Source organism: Cryptotermes secundus, unplaced genomic scaffold (genome assembly GCF_002891405.2).
Source record: "Cryptotermes secundus unplaced genomic scaffold, Csec_1.0 scaffold62, whole genome shotgun sequence".
Lineage (NCBI taxonomy): Eukaryota > Metazoa > Arthropoda > Insecta > Blattodea > Kalotermitidae > Cryptotermes > Cryptotermes secundus.
In genome coordinates this window covers 1,211,961-1,231,760 of record NW_019727786.1, presented here as the reverse complement: position 1 = coordinate 1,231,760, position 19,800 = coordinate 1,211,961, and the positions used below count along the sequence as shown (strand labels likewise).

The following is a 19,800-nucleotide window of genomic DNA, read 5'->3' as shown; positions in this document are numbered from 1 at the left end:
AAATCATATACTTAAATATTCCAATTATGTCATTAAACTACACTTTATTAATGGAGTAGAAAAGTAAACTAAGATGAATACATCTCGACAAATCAAACTGTCTGCATTGAACAGAATATACAAATATAAACACACGATATTTCATTAGTATCATGGTAAAGTGCCAGAGAAAGATAAAATAAGTATGTGGCAAGATGTATTTAACATGGGAAAATCATTTGGTTTGTCTGACTCCACCAAAGATTAGACATACATAAGAGAAGTGTCTTAGCCCAGTTCAAGGAAAATGAAAGCAGTAAGTACAATTTATGTACATTATTTGGATGTTATTCCTTCTGTGTATCTTTAAAGTGATACCTTGCAGGTAAGAATGAAGTGTAAGTACAGTTAAATGAATAAAACATAAAATCTATAAATATCAATAAATATGAGGTCATGGCTTTGAATAGCTGAGTGTTCCAGTTCACGACTTATGTCATTTATAATGTCTCCCACTGCAGTAGCAAATCACCTAGAATGTTCATGACACACAAATGTGCGCGAGTGCACTCACACACCACCATCCATATTCTAATCATTATAAGTCCTTCTATTCTGGCAGAAAAATATGTAAATTTTATATATAAATTTCTATTTCTTGATAGCTGTTTGGAATAGAATGCTTGTGAAAATAAAAACATTACTTACAGCTTGTAGAATGCTCATTAATACTATACAAGTGTAGAACAAATGTTCACAAAACACAATACTTTTACAGTAGAACTTGGTTATAACGTCATCAAAGGGACCTAAAAATAGTGTCGTTATAAACGAATGTCAATGTAACCGAAATGGGCACTTCCACAGTAGCCTTATGTTAGTCACGTAAAAATCTACCAAAAACTGAGTTAAAATGCTGCATTTTTTAGTGAAATACGTAGTTAAGTACAGACTAACGTAACATTAACGTGGAATTGCCCAAATGTGTAATATCAAAGACATATTACAGCGCTTTTCACTGACAATACACACAATATTTCACGAATCACTTTAACTTTCTCTTCAATGCCTAAAACTTTCCTTTTCATTGCCATGTTTTCGCTACTGCACTTCTCTGGGTTTAGGCAGGAACACTATAGGGTAAGTAGACAATGTGAGGTCCTGTTAGACGAGATTCTACGAAAGGAATGCAGTTAACAACCTGCCGCGTCCTCTTGCACTATTCACGCAGTCCCACCCCACACCCTTGTTTTTGCATAAAACCCACGCTCCTCTTGCAGCCCGCGGTCGTATTCTTCCAGGACAGTCACGTCAGCAAGTAGAGAAAGTGAGGGTGGGCAGACACATCGAACTTTCCCACGATATCAGAGAAATTCAGGAATGAAAATGACGTTACATACGAGGTTGATGCATTTGTGCATGTCGTGCTAAGCAAGGTATAAAAACAGTTGCTTTATGAGGAATTAGTTCGTACCATTGAATATTTCACGCAATAGACAAGGTGTCGCAGAAACCGATGTTGCTATAACCAAGTTTTACTGTATTTTGTATAAATTACAAGTAAATTCATTTGTATTCTTCAAGTCTACTTTTGTGGAACCAACCCTGGGGCCACTGCCTTAACATGGTGGGGAAGCTTTATGCCCTGATCACTTAGAGAGTCATGCTTGTGACAGCATAAACTCCTGGTATGGTCACACATGCTAGATAGGTCAAAAGGCAGCCCCTGGACCTCCATACTGGAGGTTGGATGTGAGGCTAACAACTCAGCTAGTTAGACAATATGTGTTCAGACATCCAAGAGTAGTATTTTGGAGGCTGTCCCTGACTTGATCTGCAGGTAAGAAAAAAGAATCCAATGTGTGGCACTCATCAAATAAAGACAGTTACTTCACATTCAAATGAAGACTGAGAGTCATTATCCAAACACTACACAGTGGAACCCTCATTTAATGTTCCTTAATCTAACGTTTTCCTTTGTTTTGCATTCAATTTCAATGATCCAAAGTTAATAACCTCAGTGTTCAACTTTTTCTGCTCAAAATTTTACTCAGTTTAGTGTTCAAATTCTACAACTTCCCAAAGAAACTTTAAATGGAGTTTTCTACTGTTCCTGATCAAGGCAATGAACAATGTTGGAAGATAATATTCCCATACATAAATTACTGTACATGATGATATTATTATAAATGATGAGCAATTGTAGTTGCTAAGAAAAGTACTTTTGGCTGGGATGTAATATCCTGTGGTTTGGAAGAAGTTCCCCGATTTTGGGGGGGAATGTTGATGAACTTCTATCAGACAATGAGGCATCACATTCCAGTATATAGTACTCTTCAAAGTCACTGCTATGAGAACCTCAAACCTACAATGTTGCTGTTATTCCTGACTTGGAAGGATATCACGCAACTCTACAATATTACAACAACAAGACCACTTTGAAAATCACAGACAGTATATTGTATATTTATGACAAATGTCAACCCCTAGTTTGGAATCTAGAACAGCATATGTCCAAGAATTTTTGGATAGAATGGCACAAGGGTTGTGATCAGAAGCTTTCATAAGTTAACAAATTTAAGTTTAAAATCAGAATGCTCTATAATATCAAAACTGTCTTAAAGTGAAAAGAATTTAATACCTAACACAACTTCATTGTTATTTTAATTACAGTTCTCACATTGTGAGTTACACTAGAGGTAAGTACTGAAACATGTAGGTCTATATGCAAAGGGACCATTATTTTTGCCTGAGTTTAACCAAAATTGGAATGTGACAAATTTTAGTAAAACTTCCCACTATCAAAGTTCATTAAAATTCATTCAGTGGACCCCCAGCTGTTAAGTGGGGAGAAATGAACAGGCAGACACAACAAAGCTAATAAGCATATTTTTACAAATTTTCATTGTGAATACAATAAAAATGGGTAATTTATGATAACAGCATTAACATGTGAATCTTTCTGCACCAAAACATCTGGTATGATTCTGTAAATCCAATGGAACGAACAAATAAATAAGATTAAATAAAATAACTGCATTTTATGAAGATGTCTCATTTTACATCAGACCCTTCAGTTATGCGGTAAAATCCAAATTTAAGGTTACTCTAGAAGCAATGACATGATACTTAGGCTGAAACAACAAAAAAGAGAGTATTAAAATGGGAAAACTTTACCCCAAGGTGTATTACATATACTTAAAACATATAAAACACAATTGCTCATCATGTCTATAGCAATTAGTAGTTACACATATGGAAAAGGAAATACAACTTCATGAATCTACACAATATTATCTTATTTTCAGACATAATCTGAAACGTGTCATTGGTGACTACCTCAAATGACAGATATAAATCTTTAAAAATCACTTACCCAGCTTGCCAGTCAAAGACGCTAAAGCCTGGGTCTTCCGCAGTTGCAATGCTGGAGCTTTGTCACAAATATAAATGTTTAGTACAAGGCGACTGACACGCTTAAATGAGAAGGGAGGATGTAATAATTCTGTTCCCTAATGGACCACTGCACAGCATCTGTAAGTAGCCCACAGCTACACAAAACTGCACACAGCAGCTCCTTGTAAACAAATCCATAATAAGTAGAGAACAAACACTTCATTGCAACAACATATCTTTCTGAAAATTCAAGATTACAATCATTCCTTTCAATAAGAACAATTTCAGTACACTAGATGTTATATCAACATACACATCAACAGAGATTTCCACATGTATGAGTCTTTTAATAACAATAACTGATTCTATTGAGTATTGAAACAGATGCTCAAAGCAAAATATTACTGCCAAGTACAAAGCAGGCAATATGATGATCAAAATGTTCTTGAAATTACACAATTGATATTGAGCAGAAATGTGAATGTGTAATTGAAGTTTCTAATACCTTTCGCTTTTGCTTTACTCAACACTTCCTGTGCTACCGCTTCCATTTCCTCTGTAGTAACCTCCAAGAGGATTTCCGTTAATGTGCGCCGAACTTTCAGCATCTGTAAATTTTAAAATAGTTGCAAATTTAGACTTCCATTTCTATTCTGTGTAATGATATTCTGTCACGGTGAATAACCTGCGGACATTCCAAACCACTTTCTTCTAGCAGACTCCATCTTCAGGATCAAGTAACAGCAGACAAAATTCTTGTATACTACATAGTATAGCTGTTTTCATCAACAGCACTGTATGACATATATATAATATGACATTGACATGTATATAAGAGACCAGGGAGGATCTTACCTTGGTTGATCAGTTCACGGTGACCAGCGCACTGCTCACTGTGAGGCACATACAAATTTTGCCCATGAATTAGTATGCCTGATGGCCGATTACATTTGGTATTAAGGGAAGTTAATTTGGACTGCTTGACAGTATCATGTTTCATGACAAGCAGTTATCAGCTCCATTAGCTGTTTGCTCTCAGTTACAATTTGTCAGCAATGTGTTCCAACATGAAATGGTATACTTTAGAGCAACCTGCATTTCTGTGCTATACGTTCATGAAATACGGATCTGCTAGGAAGTGTCAGCGAAAATTTTGTGATGAAAGAGTTTCCAGCAGACAGATAAATTGGTGGATAGACTTAGATCAACAGAACTCTTAGTAGACAAGAAACAAAAATATATGTGGTTGATAGACTTGAAAGGATTCTGACGATGGTGCATACTGTACTTCTTCTGGCTTATTTTGGACTTCATCCATCGTCTGGTATGTAAAAGACAAAAGACCACGACGTTTCGGAGACCGGATCTGTCTCCGTCTTCAGATGGGTAGGGGAGGATAAAACCTACTCAGTTGGGCCTGTTAGAAAGAGATAGTCTCATTCACTGTCTTTTACATACCAGACGATGGATGAAGTCCAAAATAAGCCAGAAGAAGTACAAAAATATACGTGCCAAGCACTTACCAAGGAAAACTGGGGAAGCTTAATAAACTTCACGATCACAAAGAGGGAAACTGTCTCAGTAAAAGTAACAAAAGGCGGCGCCATAGCTCAAGTGGTTAGCAGCTGGCTTCTCACCGCGACAACCCGGGTTCGATCCCAGTTCTGGTCAAGTGGAATTTGTGGTGGACAAAGTGGTGCTGGGGCAGGTTTTCTCCTAGTACTTCAGTTTCCCCTGCCAATATTCATTCCACCAATTGCTCCACAATCACCATCACCTATCATCTGGGGCTGGTACAATAGGCCAGAAGTGGCCACAGTGCAAGGTACTTAGTCCCACCCCACTAGCAATAAAAAAAAAGAGTAACAAAGAACATGTTTCCATATATTTCATATTTTTATGATGCTTGCTTGTAGTAATTGTATGAAATTAATTGTTTTACAGAATATAAAATACCCTGGGACAGCTCAGCCAGTACTGCAATGGGCTGTGCACTAATCACAAAATATTATGGTAATTCTACAACTTCAAGACAACATGATAGAAATGAAAGAAGTAAGAGGCTATGTAAGTTCAACTATGCATACTTACAATTTCCTGCATCACTTCTTCTCGAGACTTTGGTGGCTCTGGTTCATTGCCTGAAAATCTTACTGAAGGATGATGTGGAGATAAGTTTGGACTGTCTGCGTTTCTAAACCGGGATTTCCTTCTCAAAGAAGACTGTGAAGGAGTTGGGCTTCCCCCATGGGCTGATTCTTCTGAATCACTTTCCTGCATTAAAAAATTACAGGAAAATATTTAAGTCTAAGTTCCAAAATCTGATGACACAAATTTACATGAGTTCTCATTTTACTTAATTTCTTAACTGTATGGATTTCACAATTCCCAAGAAAATATGAATATGACAGACTTTCAGAATGATTAGTTACTATAGAATTCTGACGATGGTGCGTAACACACAGAGATATTGCGTTTTCGGACTTTATCCATCGTCCTGGTTTTAAGATAACTAAGAAAAACACGTTTCGGAAACTGGATCTGTTTCCGTTCTCAGGTGAGGGAAAACACCTATTCTGTTGGTCCAGTGATTGAAGCTAGCTCTTTGTAAGGGACCCAACAAAATATGTATTTTCCCTCACCTGAGGACGGAAACAGATCCAGTTTTTGAAACATCATGTTTTTCTTAGTTATTTTAAAACCAGGATGATGGATAAAGTCCAAAAACCCAATATCTCAGTGTGTTTCAGAATAACGTTTCAAAAACTCTAACCTCGTGACAATAATTAAAATGGCAAGACTAGAAACTAGTAAACAGACCCATTCATATTTCTACAATTTACAGGTACCAATTATGTATGGAACCAGTAGTGACTCATAACTGGCTAAACTGATGGGGCCAGGACCAATAAAATTCCACACCCCATCCAATGCCAATAGTGTTTAAGGAGAGTGAGGAAAATGTGTTATTCAAATGTTCATATNGGTGTGTGGGGGGGGCTCGGCTTGGCGCAACATGTCACAATATAATATTCCCTTTTCAGCAACTTTGGTCTCACTCAGAACAGTCTACACAAAGGGGCTGTGCCCCATTGTGACCTGCAGGTGAACACCTTATTCCTCTTGGTAGAAATACAATACTCCTTTAGGATAAAGAAGGATTCATCTGTGCCCTCTATTGCCCACATGGTGATCATACTGATGGATAAGACAGTTTTACACCACAGGTTCTTCAGCACAGATATGTACAAATCTAAAAATGTGCTGATTCTATTATATATTGGGCTCAGCCAACTAAAAAAATCCTGTCTTTCTGTAGGTTCTCTGATAATCACAGCAACAAAGATGTTGCATTTAACCAAAATGAAACTGTATTTAAATTCTGAATGACACTTCTCAACCAAGTTCTTCTTATGTATGGATCTGTTTAGTACCAGCACTAAAATTTTATTTTCTGTTCGTGCAATATCACCCTTCCTTAATTATATTACTTTCCATTTCTGTAACAGCACCTTTGAAATTAATGCTACCTACACCAGTATGCAGGCACAAGGATGATGTTATCAGTTCAAAACGAGACTGACACAAGAATTTTGTAAAAATTTTGAAAACAGAGACGAAAATGAGAATTTTCTCTAGCAGACCAACTTTTTCACTGTAATGATTTACAACAACAGTCACAATTTCAGTCTCTTATTGCATTTATCCAAAAGAAATATGACTCCTAACGTAAGACAACCACATAAAGAAAAGTAGTTTCATGAATTTCATACTCTTACTAGAAACATGTGAAAGAAGACAAATATCAGAAAACATTTTTCATTTCATGCATCCCGTTGTGTTACAATATACAACCTCTTTATTAACCATCACAACACAACAAATGTTTTATATGTTTTTAAATGTCAAGTGTTTTATATGTTTAATAGTATTGTATCCAGTTTAATAGTACTGCAGTTCAGTGGTGTTAAACATGTATTTGCCTGATGATGGCTACTGATAGCCGAAACATGTAGCAGAGCTGTAGCTGGGCACTAACCTTGATGTTTGTTGTGTTGTGATGGTTATTAAAGAGGTTGTATCAGAAAACATGTTATGCATGGCACTTATTCAGTTTCGTTTTGGAAGTCATTAACCCTCATTCATCTTCACCAATGTCATTCTTTCCACTATTCCTACTGTCTCTTTCAACTTCATTATCTCCACAATTCCCATCTTCTGCCTCATATTCACAGCTCATACTCTCACGTTTGTTGCCAAGATTCTCAAGTTCTTCCTCACTCTCCACTCTATTCGCAGCATCAGGTATACAGCACCTCTTTATATCCTACAATGATACTTCTGGAGAGATCTGCTGCTATGATGTCTTGATCCACTGGCACAGCTCTTTCGTACTGGGCTTCCTTACTGTCCCAGTGGTGTCAGAACATGGGCCTCTGCCAAGGGCTATTAAAATTGTTTCAAATGACCCTTAAAAAGTAGTTACTATAGGATTCTGACAATGGTGTATAACACACAGAGGTATTGGGTTTTCAGACTTTATCCATCGTCCTGGTTTTTAAGATAACTAGTTAGTTAGTTATTGAAGAGGGTGGGTTTCCCCATGCACTTAGACCTGTATTGGTTCATTGTGCTTCCCTCTATGATTTCTACCAGTCTCTATATCCTACCGGTACTGGTGCTTACCATCAGTCTCGCCCAGCCCGCGAGACCGGCTCTACTAGCTGAGAGGTATCTATAATGCTTCCCCCATCTACCAGAGGTATTAGAGGCTGCTGTTGGGCGAGAAACGTCCGTAATTTGGCTCAGTGACCTCCTTTGGAGATATGAGGTTCTTTTACGTGCCGTAAAGCTACGACACGGGACCCACAGCTTAAAGTCCCTCCTGGAGGACTTGTTCCCTGAATTTTTCCGCCCTTAAAAATTCGATGACCTCCGCCGGGTATTTGAACCCGCGTACTACGAGTCATTTGGTGGGAACATTACCTCTAGAGTATGGAGGCCGCTTTTAAGATAACTAAGAAAAACACGACGTTTTGGAAATTGGCTCTGTTTCCATCCTCAGGTGAGGGAAAACACCTATTCTGTTGGGTCCCTTAGAAAGAGCTAGCCTCAATCACTTGAGGACGGAAACAGAGCCAGTTTCCGAAACATCGTGTTTTTCTTAGTTATCTTAAAAACCCGGACGATGGATAAAGTCCGAGAACCCAATATCTCTGTGGATCCTTAAAAAGCTTAATCACTGATGTGTAGTTATGCTCATACCTCCAGGTATGAAGACAAGGTCTGTAGTCACTGTATGAATCAAAGATCTGATATCCCATGTTAAATGACTTTCAAATGCATCCAGGAAAAACATTCTTTGCTTTCTGAATGGTATCTTGGCCTCCTATTCCAGACAGCACATAATCAATCCCCCAACAGTTCATTTAGTCATCCATCTCTGAGTTTCAAAACTAATTATCAATCACATAGGCAGCTGTGCCTTAGGTATTGTGTTTCAATTCAATATTAAATAGGGTAGTAGTTATGTGATGCCAACTCCACTGTCATGACAGTCACATCATTCCATTGCCCAATGTTTATGACCACAGATAATCACTGGCATTATTTCCTATTTCTGTTGTTTCCACATTCAGACAGTTGCCCCAGAGGACACTGTTCTTTCTTGATGCTTCAGTTGACTGACAGTTCTGTGCATTTAATCACTACAGTCTTCCTGTATGAATCACAACAGCCAGGCCAGATACTTTTTGACACATTATTCCTTTTAGCATTATTAGCTCTTCTGTTGACATGAGCTGTGATCCCCTGGCAAGGAAGTTTCATTTGCACTAAATTTCATGATTTAATTTGTTCCAAACCTGGCACTCTGGACAACCTCACAGTAGCTCTTGGCTTCTGACCTTCAAACACACTTCTGACTATCTTGCTTTCTCAATTTCCACTCTCATGGCAGGATAGTGTGAATTGCACCATGAACATGCTAAAAGCTTAAAACAGACTACAAATCACTTACACAAATATTCATTACCCAACCTTATGACTGTTTTCAAATTGTTAAAAGAGGGGAAGGGTGGGGGAAAAACTTGTCCAAATATGACAATACTCCCTCTGGATATTAAACCCTGATGTGCAAAGCAAATGCTGTTATCAGGAAATTCTCTAAGTCTGAGACTTAAAATTATTTCTTTTGGTTTCAAGTCTAACTTAAAATTATGTTCAAACTGAGATCAAGAAATTTATTTTTTCATTTCAATCTTGGAAATTCAAAACTCACACATGCCTATGATATAGCACAGCATTTATGTGGAGTTTCTAATGAACTTTAAACAGCATTCGTGTTGCAAACTTGCAACTTCAAACACCGATGCATGTACTGATCACACAATCTTAAGCTCGCAAGAAACTAAAATGTTAACATTTGCTTTTCTCACAGTATACGTGCACTATTCATTGCCTGTAGGAAGACTGAGATATTCAAAAAGTGTGGAAAATACAAATACACATGGATTTCTATGAGTGCTCTAACTGTTGGTCCAATAGTTGTAGAGAGAAGGCATGATATCTGTTCATGGGGCCCATTATCTCATGACCTTCATGATGGGCTGCCCCTGGATGGTATGATTCTGTCAAGCAGGAAAAGTTCTGCATGTTGTAGACACAACCATTCTAAGCAAAATACAGTGTGCTCTGACATATATTTAGCTTTTAGAAATATTAGAGGAAAGACAAAGAGGTAATAAATTCTTATCTTATATACAAACTGTGTTTAAGAGGTTAATAAAATAATACTTAATATGAACAGAACTGAGATATTTCACTCACACACAAGTTCTGCACACTCAGGTCAGTTTCAGCTGAAGAACAGCCACCTAACATATTTTTCTTTGACAGCAGTGAAATGATAAGCAAGTACATCTACAAAGCTAAACTACTCACAAATTTGCTTTTCTTTGGAATCACTGGTTGTCCACTATTTTTTTCTAATTCATTAATTGCATTCACCTCCTCTTCTCTTTTCTTTTGCAAATAGTCTTCCCTTTCTTTTATCTGTCTTTCTCTATCAATCTTTTTTTGTTTTTCCCTTTCCATCTTCTCCAAGCCTTCCCTGATCCATGCAGGTAATTGTCTCCTCTTTGCAGCATCTGGAAACATGAGAGCATTACTTTCATTAACTGAGATTCGGAATTGTGCTTTAATTCCATTACACGTTCACTGAAATATGTATAAAATGACATACATCTGGTCCCATTTAGAGTGAAAGAGATCTAATGCCTCAGGTGATTTCATATAAAAATTTTGAAAATTATCAAACTAAAAAACCATTACATACAACCAATTCAGTGCCAAATTTCCATGCAAAAAAATTCACAATTTTTCTTTTCTTTAAAGGTGCAATAAGAGATAATGTAATTTCTTCATATGAAATACAAGGTTCTTGCAATATATACTGCAGGTTTCACCTCTACCATCAAAATCATAGGAAATCACATAGAAAGTGGAAGAACTGTTGACAATAAAAGATCAATCTCTCCACTTTATGCACTTTTCATACAGTAAAATCTTGTTAATTTGAAGTGCCTGGGAAGCTGTAGTCCCTAATGTTATGTTGCAAGCTACAATTGTTTATCTACCAGAAGATCTCTTTATTCTTTCATTTATTTGCAGAAAAATGCAAGCCTGAAAACAGTAATTCACATTTAGCTTTGATCTTGGTTAACTGGTTCTTAAACTATGACTGGCTTTTGTTTCAGAGTGTTCTTATACATTTTTCATACAAAATCTTCATCCATAGCATTAACAATTTTCTCATCAGCATCACATAAATTTATAATACAGTCTAACAGTGACAAAGCCATTAATGCATGTAAGATTTGAGATTTACATGGCTGTGACTATGAAGAATGCCGTCTTCTGGGATGTGGTGCCGTGTAGATATTGTGTAAACCGAAGTTTTGGAGGAACCTGGAGATGGAGGTGATATGTTCCTCCGAAATTTCGGGTTACACAATATCTACATGGTGCCCAATCCCAGAAGATGGCATTCTCCATTAATGCATATTTGCAACCTGGGAGCACTGGAAGCAAATGCATTTCCTGCATCTACTCTTCTCACTCAGTTCCGACATGATTGCAGCTGCAGCTGTCCAAACTTTTCTTCTGATCACTGGTGGTTGGAATCAATTTGTCAACACTGAGAAACCCATTAAACTTATTAAGACAATCCATATGACCTTGAAATCCCACCCATCCATTGTTCCCTCTATCTGCTTCCAAGCTAATGCCACTTAAAGTGCCAACAACCACATCTTACAAAGCAGTTCTAGGTAACTACAGGAATCAATGATTCCCATAACATGATAACACTATGCATGGCATCTGAGATATTCCATTTCTTAATGTCTACTGCAGAAACATTACTGTTGATTTCTTGTAACAGAGAGTTCACAAGGTTCTCTTAATACATTCTTTTCATGCAACAGATAATCCCTTAGTCAAATGGTTGCATATAAATGGTGTTTGGCAGCAAATACAACACGTACATGCTTCAGATTAAGACCCTTGAAAGAGACTGATCTGGTATTATATGGGAATCCCAGTTTTGGTGAGCCATTTTCCTTTCAAAATTGACTCCCTAAATAGCTTTCCAGTTACCCATGCATTCTTAGAAGATTTGTAGTCGCAAGGATAGTGCTTCAAGCCTTTTAGGTAATGTGCTTTTTAAAGTTTCCAACAATCAAAGCATGCAGTACTGCATTATAACACAACAGAACCGTCGCTCTGTTTCTTATACCCTTTCTGTCCTTGGAACGTTTTTTACTTAAAGCTAGTGTTTTCTTTGACTATGCATTGTACACAGCAGTTTTGTCCATGTTCAAAATGTCCTTTGGAGCACATTGTGCAATAATAGGTCTCACATTTTTCACACCATTTCTCTGAGAACTCGATATCAGCAGTAGCACCTTCACCATTTATGGCTTGCCATATGGCCCACCACTCTTCGAAATACTGAAACATTTAAATTCAATGTCCATCTTCAGTGCAATTTTGTGGGCTTTACCTTTTTTCTGTATGACCATCCACTGCAATAATTTTATGCTAGAATTGAAAAACCATTCAAACAGTTCATTCCCCATACCACCATTTTTAGCACCATCTCATTCATTCATTAGTAATCTGTCAGACGACAGATCCACAGTCTCTTCCAAAACAGTTCCTCCACTTAATGTGATCTAGAGCTTTCTCCTTCAAATGAGAATATCCTCTTCTGTCCCCAAGGTCATCCAGCATCTTCTTACGTCTTCTTGTCACTTCTATCTGCACCTCTTATCTTTCCTTCAATAACTTCTTTTAGAAGGCAGTTACTGCGTAAGATATGACCAACCAATTAGCCTTCCACTTTCTCATTTCGTGTAGGATATTCCTCTGCTCACTGACTCTCTGCTATTCTCATCTATTTTCAAACATCACTTCATTAGAGAACTTCTTGTTCAACTGAATTCAGACTATTTAGATATAAGAACAGGGAGGGGGACAGGGATCCCATATACTTGTGCTATTTCACTCTTATTTCTTTTATTGACTTCCTTAATCACTTCCTGTTCTTCAACAGTTGTCTTTTTCAAGTATCTATTCTCCTTCTCACTTATGTTTCACACAAGTGGATGGACTAAAAATGAATATCTATTGTGCAAAATTGATGTGCCCCTAACACAACAGTTATTCTTTCTGACCCATACTAAACAGCAGCAGTGTTGTCATGCAGTTATGAATGGCTGTGACCCATAAAAAGACTGGCTATTCTTACTGGCCACAAGCTCCAGATTACAGTCACACTTCCATAGCTGAAAGAATTTTAGGAGAGCACAACTACTGGAATGAAATGCAGTATCAAATTGAAAAGTAACCACTTTTGAATTAAGCAGTGTAGAAAACATTACAAATTACAAACTTTAAGCAGGGAAGTTTCATTTACTTTAAATTAACAAGTGCTTTTAATTAACTGATACAAAATTAACGTTTTACTGTAACTTTTCAGCAGAACTTTTGCTTATCAGCCCTGATGACTGATATTCCAGAAACATCTACTGATGATAATACAGGCATAAGCCATTTCTAAACCACGCAACTTTCAGCCAACAAAGACTTAGGCAAATTATCTAACATAAAAGCTGTCTTACAAAAATGGCTGAACTTCACTAAATTACATTTTGTTTCATTACAGTTTCATATTTATGTGTTTCAAATATAACAGCAAATCACATCATTTACTATAAGATACCACTTAAGAAAAATACCACCAGTACGCAATGTGATAGCAATACTTGGTTTCTCACAATACAGCACATATCTTACTGTATCAGATTTGATCAATGCGTTGCCAGGCAACAGTTCTGTAAACACAGTCCAACATGCAACAGAGGAAGCTGTATTTTCCATGTCCGCAGTGATGTCACATAACAGTAGGTAGCGGTCACGTGACGTGTTTTCTGTATGTTTGTGCAGTGTGCGTGGGACTGGCTGGATAGTGATCACATGACATGTGCTTCCTGTGATGCATGTCTGTTCCTCAGCTATATAAGTAAGAGTCCAGGAGGGTTCAAAGCAGTTATGAGTAGCAGCGGCAGAAGCACACAAACCAGAGGATAATAGTAAGCTTGAGGAGTACAGAAGAGTACAAGAAGTCAGCCTATGAAGATTTAATGTATGATTTGAAGACTATGTGTTCTGTAGCACAGCGACATCGGGAGTGTGTGAGTTAGTGAGACTTTTATAGTCCGTGTTATAAATTCGTGAAGACTAGAGGAGACAGACTGATGTGAGTAGGGTGGAGTGTTCTGTAGTGTGAAAGTCAGTAACACTGTTATAATTATTTGTAGTTACAACCTGTAAGTATCCAATAAATACAATTACCAATCCGAAACCTTTCTTTAGTCACTGTGACACATGACATTATTAAAGAACAAGGTATTCCAGTAAATATGGCGCTAAAAACTTATTCCATTCTGTATAAACATGGTGTGCATCCTGAAGTTATACACCATCACATTACAGAGCATGAACCTCGGTCCTTCGCAACTTCACTAACTTTGTCTCTAAGTTAACGATGTGTGTGAACATTATGTTAAGAAGATTTTACATGGGGCACATTGAACAGAAAAATAACTCACCTAGGATCACATACAGTGAAATCTCTATAATAAATATCTGTGGGAATAACTTCTATTACACTAAATCAGGGTCTTTGCCAAATGGGAGTTATACAAAATTACATGATGAAACTCATCTTCTTCTGAGACTTACTGTATATAACTAAGGTAAAGCAATTTATTTACAAGTGTAGTTACATAATATAAAATAAAAACTGAAACAGGGTAACTGTTTCTATGCAAATAAATACAATTACATAATAACATCAAATTAATTTCTAAAATAATGAAAGAATATGAAATAAAAAGTATTAAAGTATTAAACATGACCAGCGACACACACACACACACACAGGGAGCCTGCACAGAATAATATATGAACGGTGCTGAAAACAAGAAATAGCCGCTGCAGCACATGTAGACAAGAGCAGGTGTCCCTGGTATTTAAAACTTTAAATTTTACAATTATAAACAATAAACAAATCAACTTTTAAATTTTAAACTGTAATTCTAAAATCAAACTGACATGCGTGTGTTGGCGAGATTTTAAAACAAAACTGACAGGCTGATGTTTTAGATTTTGGACTGTGTGCAGTGTGACAGCTATATGGTGAAAAATACACCTGATGGCCAATTACAGCCAAAACATGTAGTGTAGAGGAAGAAAAGACAAAGATCTACAACCACATAAATTGTTGCATTCACAACGACATTTGTATTACATATAGAAGTGTATAGTGCAACAGGATGCTTAAATATATGAAATAAACACTGAAAGAACCTCAGCCAAGAATCAAGGCAAGTATAATTCCATAAGTAACATGGCTTTCATACATCTACAATACGTGACTGATTTGCCACATAGTCATATTATAGTTGGCCGCTAAAAATTTCCATTTGAGAGAAATATAAATATCAACTGTTGCTTTAACCAAAGTCACACTAAGTTCAGGAATGAGTTCTGGAAGGTCAAAGTTTCTTAAACTAAATGTGGGATTTTACTAAATCAAAGATCACTAAATGCAGAAAAATAATAGACTACTTATGCTGGGCTCCAGCTGGAACCAGAAAAATATTCACTAAATGCGGGAAATAACTAAATGTGGGAATACTTTGATAGGATTTAGCTGTATACTGAATGTTAAATCGGGGGAAATCTAAACTGAGTAATATGAAATGGTGATCCAATCTACCTAGAACAGGAACTGTATCTTCTTCGTCATCCGACTTCTCTGTTGTTCGTATACGGTCATGGGAACGGTTATTCCTCCTCCAGTCATGTCGGTTATGCCTAATGAAGGGAGATGGATCAGTTTCAGGACCTGGGGGTACACCACCTGTATCTGCTGGGCCGCCTGGTGTCCAGTAGCCACTAGCCATAACCTAAAAAACAGAATGTATATAGCCCTCCTTTCCAGTCAAAGCACCATAAATTTGACAATTACATAAATGTTCCAATCCTGTTGAAAATCAAACTGGAAAAAGCAACACTGAATTTGAATTTTCCACTGGTTCTTGTGCTCGCTGATTGAAGATACAAATCCATCTTTCTTGAAGAAACGCAAATATCACACAACACAATAACAAATTATATTACAACAGACAGTAAATGCATGCAAAATGTTTATGGATAAACCATGTGGAGTACCAAGAAGATGGCAATAAGATGATCTTAGGGCAACAAACTGATCACTAAAATGTGACAGGCTGTACAACAAGAAACAGAATGAAAAAGTAATATTACAATATATTCTGCCATTTATAACATTAACATGGACATTAACATGTCCAATTCATAGGCGATAGTCAACAAAAGTGGTGGCAAGTACATTCACCTGCAGACTGTACTGGAAGATCCAACGAGTACAAGGAAACAGCCAGAAAAAGAAGGGGGATTTGAACTGGAAAGGAACGATACAATATACAAGTTCAATAACTAACATTTCACTGTGCCAAGCACCTTATTTCACACTGTAATATTCCTTTCAAATGCAGTAGGTTTTTTTTATTAACATTTAAATTGCATATTTACAATCTGCTCTCAATTTTATGGAGTAATAAGTAAATATGCTCTACGTTGGTGTGTTGAGAAGAGAAATCATCCACTAATGATACTCTCACAGGTCCTGTAGCGGAACTGTAATGGCTTTATAATGGACAGTAAAGTTGAAGACATACCAAGGTGTGTTGGTTATTAAGCACAACACTTCAGACTGGAATCTCTGAATTATTTTGGTGTTTGATGGTTAAATGCAGTAAGTGAAGGAATTCTATTACTGTAAATAATCTAAATTGTGTAACTTTCATATAGTGCTGAGGTCAAGAATGGTGCAACTATACCTCCAATCCCCCTGTATCTTCATGGCATAGGGCTTAATTACTTAAGCACATCATATCATAAATAGGTATAAAAGTGCTCTACAAGATTACATTTCCACAAAATGGAAACAGGAGTAAACCGGGCAATAATTCCGAATAAAAAAATCATACACAAATATAAACAAACCAAAAACAAGTATGTTTCATGTATATACATGGTAGAGTCATTAAGTTCGTGGAATGTGGTTTTATCACATCATATTACAAGGTATTCATATACACTTACACAGATCCACATCGGCCCTCAAAATAGTTGCCGTTGGATGCTATGCAAGTCTGCCAACATTGATATAGCTGTCTAAACATTGCTGAAACATATTGGCAGTAAATTCCCATATGATGCTTTGCGGCCATTCCACGAAGTTATTGACTATGGTAGTATATTCTTGTATGTTTAGGACATGTAAACCGGGAGGGGGGGGATGACATTTAACCCGCTTTTGCTCCAAGTACCTGAAGCTACAAAATTATTTGTAGGACACCAAACATACTATACCATGACGAAGTTAACGTAACTGGTATTGTGTATCCCTTGCTTTGAGTTTGGTGTGGTTTTGGAATTTATTTCAATTTTTTCTGCACACTTGTAACAGAAGTTACAACTGCCTCCCTGCTTAACCCTTCAAATCTGGCTCTAGTACACATATCATGGCTACTTGCCTTGCCAAGAAACCAATGGCAAACACATGTATCACCATAAATTTAAAAATCTGCGGTAAAAAAACTATCCGCAACATTAACAGAAGTTTCACAGTCTGACAGCTCAAAACTTGTAGCTTTATGTTCAAAAGTAGAGGAGGTTTCTGTATAACAGCAATGTGAAGTACCACCATGTTTATGTGGTGATTCAGTTTGTCGCATAGCGTGCACTATGATAGACTAATGTCACCACATAGAGATATGACGTATGGATACAAACACACGGCTCCTGACAACTGGAATGTGCTTAATTAAACCACTAGTAATAAATCTTGATGTAATTAAGTTTCAATTAACTTCAAGTTTTCCCTTTGACTATAATTTAAAATATTATATTGTTATACAGACATATGTATCGTGAATCTGTACGGTGTTTCAAATTAATGTTGATGAAACGTCTGATGATGGCCATGACAGGATGAACCATATAAGAAAATTTGTGTCTTCACAATAAAATAAACAACAAACATCTAAATGAATATATACTGTTTACATATATATCATACATTGTGACAGAACAAGATGCATGTAGTTAAGCTAAGGTGATATGACTTACCTGACCATAATGTTCTGATCCGGGGGCACGATTATAATCATATACCCCTGTGCTACTGCCATATGTTTGAGAACCATGCGGGAAACCATACGGAGGTACTCCCACTGAACCACTAGATGAAGATCCTTTCCCTGTGACAAGAGCCTGACTGGGTGGAGGAACACCTCCTGGTGGCACTATGCCCCCTGATGTACCCCAATTCCAGCCCCACTGCTGCCAATTAGGCCATGTTCCCCAAGAATTAGTTTCTGAAACAGAAAATTTTACAGTGTACATGAACTACCACAGTACTGGCATTAAAGTATTGGAGAACATTCTTTATTACTGGTTATAACAAATATACAACAGTCAAAATCCTAATTTCACACATCTCTGACCAGTGGTTCCCAACTTTTTCAAGTATGAGGACCACTTCCTAAATAAAAAAGAAATGCATACCCCTGCATGCTAACAGATATGGATTTCAGCTCTGCTAATTGATAAACTACATAATGACAAAAGACTACTACAAAATCAGTAATTGTTGCAAATGAATTCACAGTTCATTCATCACAATAACGAATATATACATTTGAAGAATAGTAGTATATATGCAAGCATCAGAGTCTACAGGAGACATTTATACAGTGTGTCCACAAAGCCCTGTCAGGGTTTTGAAACATTGTGGCATGCAAACAAACTGCTCAGCAGACAGCATAGACAACACTGTTTCCAACAGTTCTTTTATTGTTGTATGCACATCTGTTGACAGACACACATTTAGCATGTTGTTACCTAGCAACGACCATGTCTACATATTCCATTACTCCAGCTTATCAGCCATTATGTCACAATACGTTATGGGACAAGATATCATGTATTTCACAACCTTACTGGATAGTTTTGGACACTCAGAACGAATGTGTAGCCGGAGGTCTGCCAGATGCTTCTGGGTGAAGATTAGCTTTACAGAGCTGTCATGTGAAAATTCTGTTATGCTCTCAAGCTCCTTTGATGTCAGGTGACATATGACATTATCAGCATCCAATAAGGGGTTTCTCAATTGGTCTACCTTCATTCAGAAACAAGAAAGTATTCATGAAGTTGCACTTTGAGGCTTTGCAAGCATTCAAGTATGTATAATATTTTACGATGTCCAAAAGCTGAACTTTTGATGCAATGAAAAAATCTGAAGGTCATGAAAATGACCTTTAGTTTGGACTCAGCAAAGACACCACGGACCCAATTTCTTGATCACAGCTTCTCTTTTGACCATAATTCTGCAGACACTTATAATGTACCTTGGAAGATACATAAGTTGGATCTATTAGGGTCCATTTGTCTATAATCCGTCTAAATTGCAACACTTTTTATTTTGCACTTCAATACACTCTCTAACACTACATGTTTCGGCCTCAAACGGCCATCTTCAGGTGTTTTTCTTTTACAGATATTCAATTAAGATTGTGTCGAAACTGCTACACTGTTTCACTGTTCCAAGTCATTTTAAAAAAACCATATGCTGTAGTCTTCTTTTCAATTAAAATGAGATAAAATTCTTTTATAATTTGTTACTTATTGTAAATCCTACACAGCTTCCATTTCAACTATCTTAAAAACTGTTAAGAATTACAGGAAAAGCACAGTAGTCAAGAAAGG

At 37.0% G+C, this 19,800-nt stretch overlaps 1 protein-coding gene across 3 annotated transcripts in view; it reads right to left on the bottom strand.

Moving 5' to 3' along the window:
- LOC111864924 (arginine/serine-rich protein PNISR) overlaps positions 1 to 19,800 on the bottom strand; it is a 43,918-nt gene that overhangs the window by 17,240 nt on the left and 6,878 nt on the right. For all 3 annotated transcript variants that reach the window (XM_023852545.2, XM_023852546.2, XM_023852548.2), the window contains exons 4-9: positions 18,163 to 18,410; positions 15,722 to 15,911; positions 10,318 to 10,523; positions 5,467 to 5,649; positions 3,881 to 3,983; positions 3,356 to 3,412 (exon numbers count right to left, since the gene is read on the bottom strand). In XM_023852545.2, the coding sequence (XP_023708313.1) occupies positions 3,356 to 3,412; positions 3,881 to 3,983; positions 5,467 to 5,649; positions 10,318 to 10,523; positions 15,722 to 15,911; positions 18,163 to 18,410 (987 nt within the window). The remainder of the gene's footprint in view (positions 1 to 3,355; positions 3,413 to 3,880; positions 3,984 to 5,466; positions 5,650 to 10,317; positions 10,524 to 15,721; positions 15,912 to 18,162; positions 18,411 to 19,800) is intronic.